We start from the raw sequence: 11,437 nt of genomic DNA on the forward strand, positions 1-11,437 counted from the left end.
TGACAAAACAAGCAAGGATCACGGAATCTTTCTTTAATGCGATGAAAACCCTGAACAGTAATGTTCAAAACCACCACCAGTGGTGTAGACTGCACAAGCATTGAGGCCCTATCACATTCTCTACAGTGGGAAGAAAAGGGTGCTGAGAGATAGCCGAGCAACACGGTAATGGAAGAAGATTACCCACTGCTAGCTACCAAAGAACCAGGAGTCAAGCAGATATTGGTTAAAAAAAAAAAAAAATGAAGCACATGCCTTTTCCGGGCAATGATAAAGGAAGATACTTCTAAACATCTCTCTTATTCCCAAGGAACTTAAAGCCAGAAATCCTCTGATGGCCAGGTTCTTGTAACAACACTTCACATAGTGGAAGGGCCATTTAGTGAGATCAGAGGCTCTCCTCCATAGGTACCAAAGAAGCAGTATTTTATGCCTACAAAACAAGATGATGTTAACTAAACGAAGTCTTATGCAGCCCCCCCCCATTTTTTTGATTATTTGTTTATTTAGTATGCACTAGTGTTTGGGTTTTGCCTGTACGTATATCTGTGTGAGGGTGTCAGATCCCCTGGAAATGGAGTTACAGACAGCAGTGAGCTGCCGTGAAGGTACTGGGAATTGAACCAGGGTCCTCTAGCTTGAAGAGCAGCTACTGCTCTCAACTGCTGAGCCATCTCTCTAGCCCCCAACCCAAATTTTTTCAGAGTACAATAGTTAATTTCTCTAATGGGTATAGACTTTCAGTATCAAGAAAATAAGTAAAAGTTTGGAGTTGCTAGCCTTTCTGTAACAACTTAATGAGAACCTAGCTCAAAAGTCACCATAGAACAAATGCCATGCCAGACAAAACAGAAATGAAAAGAAAGCTTGAATCCAGAACTTTGCTTCTGAGTCTTATTTTCCTCATCTATAAATTAATCTACCATAAGGGTTGTTCTAAGTATTAAATAAGGCAATTCTTACAATTAAAGTTCTTCAAAAAATAAAAACAAATCAATTTGTTTTTCTAAAATTAGTATGAAAAAATGCAGCCACTACATTTCATGGACTCTGAGATACTATCGTGCTAAATACCACGAAAAAAAAAGGACACAACATTGGTTCAAGTTTGACGTGGACCCATTTGAAATATGCACTGATTTCAGAAGGAACAAAAGCTGAAAAAAGTGCATGGCCTACACAGGCACCATGGTCCTGATCACCCAATTCCTGGTGTGCAGAAAGTTAAGACGAATAGGCATCTGCTATGATATCCAAGAGGAAAATAAAAACTTTCAGGCAAAAAATGTTTGATTTTATTAGAAAACCCTCAAAAGCAGTTTGGTTTTGTTTTCTTTTTAAGTTTGACATTGCAGAATACAGCATGTGGTTTCAGTTGCAGAAGTAGCCAGAATCTAAAGGCATTCATTCTATCCTATAACATAATCTTCCAAGGAGATTCTAATAGTGTCTCAACTTTAGTACACATGTCAATCACAGGGGTGGGGGTTGGAATGGGGATTATCTTATTGAAAATTAAGGTATAGTGGCACATTCTGCAAGCCTGCCACTCAGGATACGGAGGCAGGAAGACTATGAGTTTGAGGCCAGCCTGGGTTACATAATGACACCTTGTCCCCAAAATGGCATGTGGCTTTCAGTTCAGGAAGCCTAGGGTAGGGTCTAGCAATCCTAAGCCCCAGGGTGATGCTAGTGATATCGATGCACACTAACTTTGAGTATCAATATACTTTCTTACATATTATGAGACTTCCTTGAATGCTAATTATCCCTGTTATACAGATGAAGAATTCAATTGAGACTCAAACTCTGACTTTTATATGTAATACAATACCCAAAATTTTACAAAAATCAATTATAATATACTAGCCTCCCAAGCCAAATTGTTGTGGCCCAGATGACAGCTAGAAGTATGCATTCTCCAGGTCAGAAAGCAGGAGCTTGACACAAATGGGGAGAGCTTCCAACATCTCCCCAAGTTAGACCAGTTGTCACTAATCCAGTGTTTGCAGTGGATAAACAAGGTAGCAATCATGTTCAACCTATTTGAAGAAAATCAGAAGACCAACAGAGTCCTTAGATAAGCAATATCACCCATAGAATTTCAAATTTCCTATGATTTTATAACTACTTGTGAAATATCGTATTACAGGAACAAATGAAATTAAAAGGGGAAAAAAAAGACTTGACTCAGGAATTCAAGTTTTTCTCATTCCAAAATCTACCACTGTAAAAGGTGGGGGGATACACATGCAGCAGGCTAGCTAGCATTCACAGTAAACATGAGAACAGTGCAGCTGTCAAAGTCTTCTGTTGAACCCCAAAATAAGTTAGGTAGTTTGTTTGTAGCAGGTTCTATGTAGCCTTGGCTGGCCTGGCACTCACTATGTAGACCAGGCTGGCCTCAGACTCACAGGATACTTTGGCTTCTCTCTAGTGTACACCACCATGCCCCACCCTTAAAAGTGTTCCTTATCTCAGAAACAAAAACTATTAAGTTGAGAATATTTACAGCACCAAAATCAACTCAAGGAAGCACAAGGAAGGAAGACAAAGAGCTAAATCCTTTTATTCAAGCTGTGATGAGGAAATCTCATGAAATTGGAAAACTACTTGCTCTCCAAACTTAATACTGAAGTACTTCTGTTTTAAAGAAAGATGTTGTATCCATATCATGAGAACTAGAGAGTGATTCAGGTTTCCCATGACTACAGTTTTCTCTAGGTATCATCCTAACCAACAAAGGAGTAAACATAGGTCATAAAAAACACCAGCAGAGCCGGGCGATGGTGGCGCACGCCTTTAATCCCAGCAGAGGCAGGCGGATCTCTGTGAGTTTGAGACCAGCCTGGTCTACAGAGCTAGTTCCGGGACAGGCTCCAAAGCCACAGAGAAACCCTGTCTCGAAAAACCAAAAAAAAAAAAAAAAAAACCCCGCCAGCAGAGGACCTGGAGAGATGGCTCAGAGGTTAAAAGCACAGCCTGCTGCTGTTCCAGAGGTTCTGAGTTCAATTCCCAGCAACCGCATGGTGGCTCACAACCATCTGTAGCAAGATCTGGTGCCCTCTTCTGGCCTGCAGGCATACATGCAGACAGAATCACTGTATACATAGTGAATAAATCTTAAAAAACAAAAACAAAACAGCAGAATGCAACTCCAATGCTGACCAGCCGTTCTCTGGTCAACATGCCTGAATATGGCACCTGCCAACACCATGGCTTGATATCTACCAGTCTTCTATCAATCTACAGATGGCATAGAAATCAAAGTGTTAGACAGGGTTCTACCCCCACAGTCGTCCTCCTAAGAGAGGAGAACATAAATTTTCGGTTACTATTATCTTGGGTGTGCACCTCAGAAGCTTAGGAAATCATCTAACTGCCAAGAGTGCTGTCTCCTGGGGACTACTGTTTTCAACTGGAGGTGGGATAGTCATCATATCATCCGGCCTGAGGCCTAATTTCATCTAATCACAATACTACCCCAGAGATAAAAATGACCAATTTCCCAAAACAACTAAAAATGGAACCCTACTTTACAACCCAAAGGTGGGGTTTTATCATAAAACTGTCTTTAAAATGATTCCACTAGGGCTGGAGAGATGGCTCAGCGGTTAAGAGCATTGCCTGCTCTTCCAAAGGTCCTGAGTTCAATTCCCAGCAACCACATGGTGGCTCACAACCATCTGTAATGAGGTCTGGTGCCCTCTTCTGGCCTGCAGGGATACACACAGACAGAACATTGTATACATAATAAATAAATAAATAAATAAATAAATATTTTTAAAGAATAAAAATAAAAAAATAAAATGATTCCACTAGTAATAATTTCATTCCGTTGTTTTATCTACGTTTCAATTCAAGTGATTTTTCTCCCTCTTACAAAGTTCACAGAATCTGGGTGTGTGCCTGTGGCTAATGTTCACAAACCAGAAACTGGTCAGAGAATTCACAGCCATTGTTATCAAGGCTCTCATTTCTCTCCAGCAAGTAACTCAAAGCAGCAGGCAGTGTTTAGAAGGCAGCACTTTCTCAAAGAAATCTTAAGAGGTTAAGGAGGTTAGTGAAAACAGAGTTCCAGTCTTCTTTTGAGAAGATAGGAAAATGAGCATTCAGCTTGATCCCATTCCTCATATCCAAAGTGTAGATCTATTCTCCCCCAAGGAGCTCCTTGAGAAGGAACACAGAAGCTGTTTCCTATCTGATTTATAAGTCACTGTGTCTGGACAAAGTCAAAAGATCCAGAAACATTAGGGTCAGCTTTGAAAAGGCTAGTACTCAAGAATGTACCTGACATACAGAGCAAGCTACTTAAACACCAAACACCAACTACTGCTATTCTAGAGTTTTAAGCAACGTGAGGGACCAGCACAGAAAAGCAGTCTAGGTAACAAATGCAACATATAAAGAAATACACGTATGGATAAAACCAAAATTATGATAATATGAGGGGGAAAGGTATTTCAAACATTTGTCACCAGGTAGTATTAGGTCATAAAAACTTTCCAAGAAAAGGACTGAAAAGGAACAAAACCAAGCAAGTTAGGGAGTAAAGAAGACAGGCACATGCCAGAGTCCCTACTGGTCTTCTTAGCAGCTACATATAACATCAGTCAGAGAGTACAAAATGAGTAAAACTCAAGTAGATTATTTCTTAAGATTCTTCAATCTATAGAGCTGATATATATAGTATGCTTTGAGAAAGCAATCACAGAGCTTCAGAAAGAATGCTTTAATAGGAAGTGGCAGGAAGCAAAGGCTGCTATAGCTACTATTTGGCCAGCATAAGTGAGGCTAGTGGCAATGAATTTAAAAAAAAAAAAAAAGAAACTTCAAACTCCCCTCATCAGGATAGGCAAAAAGCTGCTTAATAAAGACCACCAAAAATTAAAATCTAGCCTGCAAAACAAGAATGCTTTTTAAGGTTCTTGGTTGGTGGCCAATCATTCCTCTCTCAGACAAGTACCTCCCTTCTACTGACACCCAACTTCTGCTTCCTTTGTAAAAAAGTTGCTTTTGGTTGTAATGAAGAGTGTTTTCTCATAGATCAAGTAACTGAGACTTTGATTTTAGCTCTTATCTCACGATGTACCCCATCTTTGAAATGTAGTTTACCTCTCCTGCTAATGCTTGCTGAGCTCTGTGCTACAATGGAAGTGTTAACACCCTGTAATGAATGCTGTGAATATCTAGGAAACTCAAAAGGCACATTTTGCTTTGAGGGAAGGGGAAGAAAGAGATAGGAACAAGTTCCTCAAGCCAACTTACAAATCCTCCTTTTCTTAGACAGGAATCGCCCGGGGATGAGCTCAACACATACTCCACCATGCTAACGCCTAGTCCCCCACTCTCCGATCGTGGGGACAGTACAGAATTGACCTCACTGTTCACATGGAAACTCTGACCAGGTCTTCTCTGCACCATGATTGGCTGGGAAACTGAATGATCTACAAAAAAGATACACAAGTATGACACAGTGCAGCCAGAGGACCAAACAAATTATGAGTGATGTCTCATGGATAAAGCAATGTCTGGGAATCAGGAGACCCACTAGAGTCAGCTGAGCCAAGCTTTCCTCTTGGGTCTTTCAATAAGCACTGATATTCTACATGAGCTAAGGACACAGAACACACCCCTCCTCTATCGAGGATAGCAAAGAAGGACAGCAATTCACATAGTTAGGTTGATAAGCCAATGTTCACCTCTTTAGAGTTGCAGAATTTCTTTAATGTTGCTTACTGGCAACAACAAATCTTTCTGAGAACTCCATTTTGCACTGTCCTGAACACAGCTTGTCCAGTGTTGGGTTTTCTATCTTCTCTTCTCTGGAAGCTATGGTTTCTATCTACTGCTGCTTTGTTTGCCTCTAGTAACTCTCCCCAGCCCTCTTCAGGGGAAGTCTATCACAAGAATGTCTGTGCCTGGTGATTTCATTTGGCCCCACGCACATTTAAAGATTACTATTCCAAGCTGGGCGGTGGTGGCGCACGCCTTTAATCCCAGCACTCCGGAGGCAGAGGCAGGCGGATCTCTGTGAGTTCGAGACCAGCCTGGTCTACAGAGCTAGTGCCAGGACAGGCTCCAAAGCCACAGAGAAACCCTGTCTCCAAAAACAAAAAAAAAAAAAAAAAGATTACTATTCCATATATGGCACAGAACATCAAGGGATGAAAGAATCATGAAGTTCAAAGCACAGGCTTGGATTTTCCAATTCCAGGCAAGCTGACAATAGCACAAAGTGAAAACTCAGAGCTAAATTTACAGTCATTTCAAATGAGTACATTCTTCTGTGACTAGAACTTCAGAAAATATTGAAGATTTGATTTTGCATTAATTATTTTTAATATATTACAATATCTAAGCTACTACTGGACAGGACATTTGCTTGGAGTGCTTTTGCCACTGATGTGAAATACATGACTTGCCAAGTGCTGAGGAAGGGAGCTCTAAGACAGGCATAAATCACAGTAGAGACGCTAGAGCTAGATTACCTGATGTTCCCCAGGCACTGTCTCGCCATTGATCACCCAGGAATATTCCTTTTGGTCCATCTTTGCTGGATTCATCTGTTTCCCAAAACTTTTTACCTGGCAAGAGCTGCTGCAAATTAAAAATAATAGATGCTTTTAAAGAATTCATAAAGAATGAAAGTACAGCAGTCAACACTTTCTTTAGACAAGGGTTCTGAAGATGCTCATGGGCCCTGAAGGGCTCAATCGAAGGGTTTTGGCTACACAGCTGTGATCAGAGCACTGTTCTTATTTACTAAAAGATACAGAAAGGCCTAAAGCAACGGGACATCCATCATAATTACCTAGAATCATTCACTTAGTCTATGTGAAGATTTCTGAGGAGGAGGTAAGGGTAGAAACATCACCCTGTTAGCTAACTGCTTGCTAAGACGACTCTAACTGCAAAGGAATGTGCCTATGACTGTTAGCATACCGTCTGCACATGCACTGCCTGACCACACAAAGTTACTTAAGCAAGAGCATGAACCCAACTATGAACCCAAAGTACAGAATACAAGCTATAACGTCCAATAACCAACACTTCCCTACCACACCTACCTGTTCTAAGACTTTAGAAAGAGAAAAAAAGTCACTCATCTACTTCCAGAAGGGAAATCAAATTTCTTAACCTCTGTTAGGTTTAATACTTGATAGTGCCATTAAAGTGATCTCAATCAAAAAAACAGGGGTCTCAGTTACAAAGGAAAAGTCCTTAAGACTGCCATCATTCTTGGTCTTTAACTTAATAAATTCTTACTTCCTCTAATTATGTTTTCTTTTCAACTGCTATTCCTCAGACAGGATACCAAGAAGTTTGAGATAACATGTAACACTATTTCTGAGCATAAAAGGGCATACCTGAAGAGCTGACTTATGCAATGTCAGAAATGGAATGCTGACTTTCAGAAATAAAGCACCAGAAAGCCCAAGAGTTCTGCTCTCCTCCTGGACATGTTGAACTTTCCAACTTATTAGCAACACCTGAGCATAATAAAGAAAACAAAGCTGTCCACAAAAATAAACCCCAGCTTTCCAGCCTCACTGCTGCTTTCTCAGCACAATGTTAACCCACCCTCAAAAAGTTTCTAACTATTCCCAGGCATAGGTTACTACATGAACTCAAGCAGTTTGCAACCTTTTACAAACGAAAAGAACATAGCAAAAAGACTTCTGGCCTGGCGTTTACTTGTACAAATGCTAAGCAGCCTCAAAGATGGAAAGTTAAATTACAAGCATCAATCAATCCTTCATTGGTGCTTTTTGGGTACCAAAAAAAAGTGCTAGTTTTGAGAGAAAGAGGGAAAAGAAGAGGGAAACAAGCGTCCAGGTGAAGCTAAGCAGGAACCGGAAGTACTGGACTAAATAGGTAAATATGCCCTGGGAACTACTATTAAACTGCCCTCGGCCTCCTTCCTCCTCTTTTTTTCTGAGGCCAAACCTGTTTTTCAGAGGCTGTGCCAATCAGAAACATCATCGGCAAGTACCAAACAGCTTCTTGGGAAACATATTCAGTGGCATCAGACATAAGCAAAATCATGGTCAAATTCCAGACGAGTTAGTGAAAATTATTGACTATACAAGGAACAACTTAAAAGAATTCCTGCTTTCACATTCTATTTCTCCTTCTCACCTTGCAAATGACCTCTCCAAAGAGCCTATAAAACTTACTCACTAGCTGTATGCCTTCTACCACCTTCAAGTCTGACAAAAATTCTCATTCTTAGTTTGAAGAGGGTGAGACCAAACAGGAGTCCCAATTTACCACTCTTCTTTGTATACTAAAAGAAGCACAAGCAGTAACATCTATGTTGATTAATTTTATGCTCCATGAAATGGTGGAAAAAGCAAAAGTGACTGAAACTAGTCCTATGCTGCCATTTTTTCCAATCTTAATCCTCTATATAAACTCAAGAATAGCCTTGACAAGTACCAGGCTAAACATATAAACAATCTTGCTATGATTTATCAGTTGGTAACTAAAAGCAGCGATCTTTGAGCTCAAGGTGTCAAAGGGGATTTGTGAGATTCAAACGTTGTTTACTATTATCTGTTAGGCTGTCACAACATGCAAAGCAGCAAGTACATATAGAAAGTGATATTTTTAGGGCTGGTGAAATGGCTCAGAGGGTAAAGATGCTTGCCTCAAACCTGAGGACTTGAGTTCAATCCCTGGAACCCACATATGTTACAAGAGAAGCAACTCCATATGTTGTCCTCCAACACAAACTATGGCACACATAAATTCACAAATATAAACATATGAACAATAAATAAATCAACAATGAAACAAATATGAAAAAATAGTAAGTAGAGAGTCTACTTCCTATTAGTAGCAGATGCAAGCAACAAGGTGCAATGGAATGAAATCAAAGTTTGTTCCTAGGTCACTGAGTCAACCAATTCTCCTACTACTAAAAATAGAAAATAAACACTAGAGGTAGCCCCCACAGTACTAGAGCTCTATATACATTAGTGAGGTGAAGATCAGTTAGCTAGCATCAGTGAGAACAGTAGGTACTATTTGGGCAAGTTCCCAAGAGATAAAGAGAAAGAAGAGGGGGGCAGACAGAGTGCAGCATGCTGACAGAGGCCAGGCAAAGTAGAAAGGGTGAGTTGAATCGGTGCTCAAACATCCCTGACCCAAGGGAATCTGGGCAAGTTAAAAGGAAGCTTAGTTAAGCCCTTTAAAATCTCTAAGTTCTACACAGAACCTAGCATTTACTATAAAACCTACTGTCTGTACTCAATTGTGGTAAGCAGAAGAGATGACTCCAAATGACCTAGTCCCATTGTACTGTAAACAGGACCTATAATGGGATGCTGTGAGGTCACAGAAGTTATAGTGCCCTGCACCACTTCTATTTCCTTCTACTACCACCACCATTGCTCAGCTTTTAGACAGCTGTTATGCTGTGAACCACACCAGAGAGTGGCTCATTTTGCCAAGGAACCAAGAAATCTCTACCCAACAGTTCACTAGAAACTGAAGGCCTCATTCTAAGAGTCCATGAAGACCAAGATCCTGATATCAACCACATGAATTTGGAAGATTCTTCTCTCATAAAGCTGAGCAAAAATTCAGACCTGGTAGGCATCGTGCCTGCTACTTATAAGAGACCTTATAAGTCATGAGGTTTAAACAATGGCCTTCTAAACGGTCTGGGATTTGTTACACAGTGGAGGAACTAATCAATCATGACTACGCAAAAGTATGTATTACAAACACTTGGGTTTGTTTTTAAGAAAGACTTCTTGCCTAGCAGTGGTGGCACATGCTTTTAATCCCAGGACTCCAGCACTTGAGGCAGATTTAGTTCCAGGACAGCCAGGGCTGTTACACAAGAGAAACCTGTCTGAAAAAGAACCAAGAAACAAAAAGGAGAGAAAGAGAAAAAGGAAAAAAGAAATGTTTCTCATCCCTTTTCTAACAGCTAAATCCCAGTACTGAAAGTACACTAGTTTTTGATTTAGAAAAAAAGTGATTAATTATCTCTGTCCATTTCATGCTCTCCTCTCCTGTTTTATAACCTTTCACACTGGAAATAAGTAGCTTTTAAAGTTATGCTTGCTAACTGACAAGCAGTGGCAACACTTTCAACTTTTTATTCAAAGTCAATAATGAAAGTACTCAACTTCAATGCTGATGGTAAAACAGAGCTAGGTAACAACTTTAATGTAAAAAATCAAGATCTCAGAGCCACTTAAATTCAGCAATCACACCTCTGGAGGTAATTCTTTCCACCACATAAGCTACAGCCTCCCCACAAAACAACTCACTGCCAAAAATAAGTTACGTTGCCAAACTATCACATCAGCTAGAGTTAATTTCAAACACTACAAATTTAAATGCAACCAGCATTAACTTATTTGCGGGATTTGGGGTGGGGGAAGAATTACTGACAATCTATCTACACAAAGTTAAAATGCTCAGTGTACTCTGATGATGAGCGACATTCCTAGCCAGCAGACATTTTCTTTTATGGAGCAGGTAAGCCTAGGCTTGGAACTCTGTAAGTAATCCAAGTAGATTTCCAGCTCTAAGCAATCCTGCTTCTGCTTCCTGGCCCAGAGACTACAGTCCAAAAAAAAAAAAAAAAAAAAAAAAATCAATAAATCACAGTACAGCTTTACAAAATTCACTTTAAGTGAAAACTAGGCTATAAAAGGTTAAGATCTGACAATTCTTTTCTTCTTCTTCTTCCTTTCTTTCTTTTCTTTTTAGTTTTGAGACATGTAGCCCTGGCTGTCCAAGAACTTTCTCTGTAGACCAGGCTGGCCTTAGATCACAGTGATCTGCCTGCCTCTGCCTCAAGTGCTGAGATTGAAAGCATGCAACACCACCACCCAGCAATATCAGACAATTCTAAAAGAAGGTGATGGGAAGTAGGAATTGGTCCAACAAAAGCTAAGGAGACAGATGCTGTCAGACCATTAACACAGTTGGCACATTGAAAAGAGCAGATGATACTCAAGTCCACACCTAAGAAAGTCAGCTTGAGTACAGTGAACCTGCAACCATGAGTGCAACAACTTCTCTGACTCCAATGCTAACAGCAAGCAGCTTCTCAAAACTGATTTCATGAGTCAAGCACAGTGATCACCAACCATAGTGATCCTGTCCACTGAAAACTACAATTTCTCCTCAGAAATTAATAAACTGCAATTAGGTTTTTTACACATTGGTCTCCTGTGGTTCTGGTTAGAGTGGAGTCTATGCAATAATCCAATTCCTCTGAATGAGCAATAAAGGCCTACTAAAAATCTAGAAACCAGCTGGGCGGGTGGGTAATGGCGCAGGCCTTTAATCCCAGAACTCAAGAGGCAAAGACAGGTGGATCTCTGTAAGTTTGAGGCCAGCCTGATCTACAGAGAGGGTTCCAGGACAGCCAGTACTACACACACACACACACACACACACACACACA

The 11,437-nt window shown here is 40.3% G+C and overlaps 1 protein-coding gene across 12 annotated transcripts in view; it reads right to left on the reverse strand.

Moving 5' to 3' along the window:
• The window catches only part of Pum1 (pumilio RNA binding family member 1), a 117,358-nt gene that overhangs the window by 57,873 nt on the left and 48,048 nt on the right, over positions 1 to 11,437 (reverse strand). For 7 of the 12 annotated variants that reach the window (XM_026781874.1, XM_013348397.2, XM_013348396.2 and 4 more), the window contains exons 4-5: positions 6,492 to 6,600; positions 5,269 to 5,447 (exon numbers count right to left, since the gene is read on the reverse strand). The exons of 3 other annotated variants lie outside the window; for them this stretch is intronic. In XM_026781874.1, coding sequence (XP_026637675.1) covers positions 5,269 to 5,447; positions 6,492 to 6,600 — 288 coding nt within the window. Of the gene's footprint in view, positions 1 to 5,268; positions 5,448 to 6,491; positions 6,601 to 7,370; positions 7,428 to 11,437 lie in introns of those variants that run through there. 2 more of the 12 variants (XM_026781876.1, XM_013348394.2) reach the window with 2 other exon arrangements.

Source organism: Microtus ochrogaster, chromosome 10 (genome assembly GCF_000317375.1).
Source record: "Microtus ochrogaster isolate Prairie Vole_2 chromosome 10, MicOch1.0, whole genome shotgun sequence".
Classification (NCBI taxonomy): Eukaryota; Metazoa; Chordata; class Mammalia; order Rodentia; family Cricetidae; genus Microtus; species Microtus ochrogaster.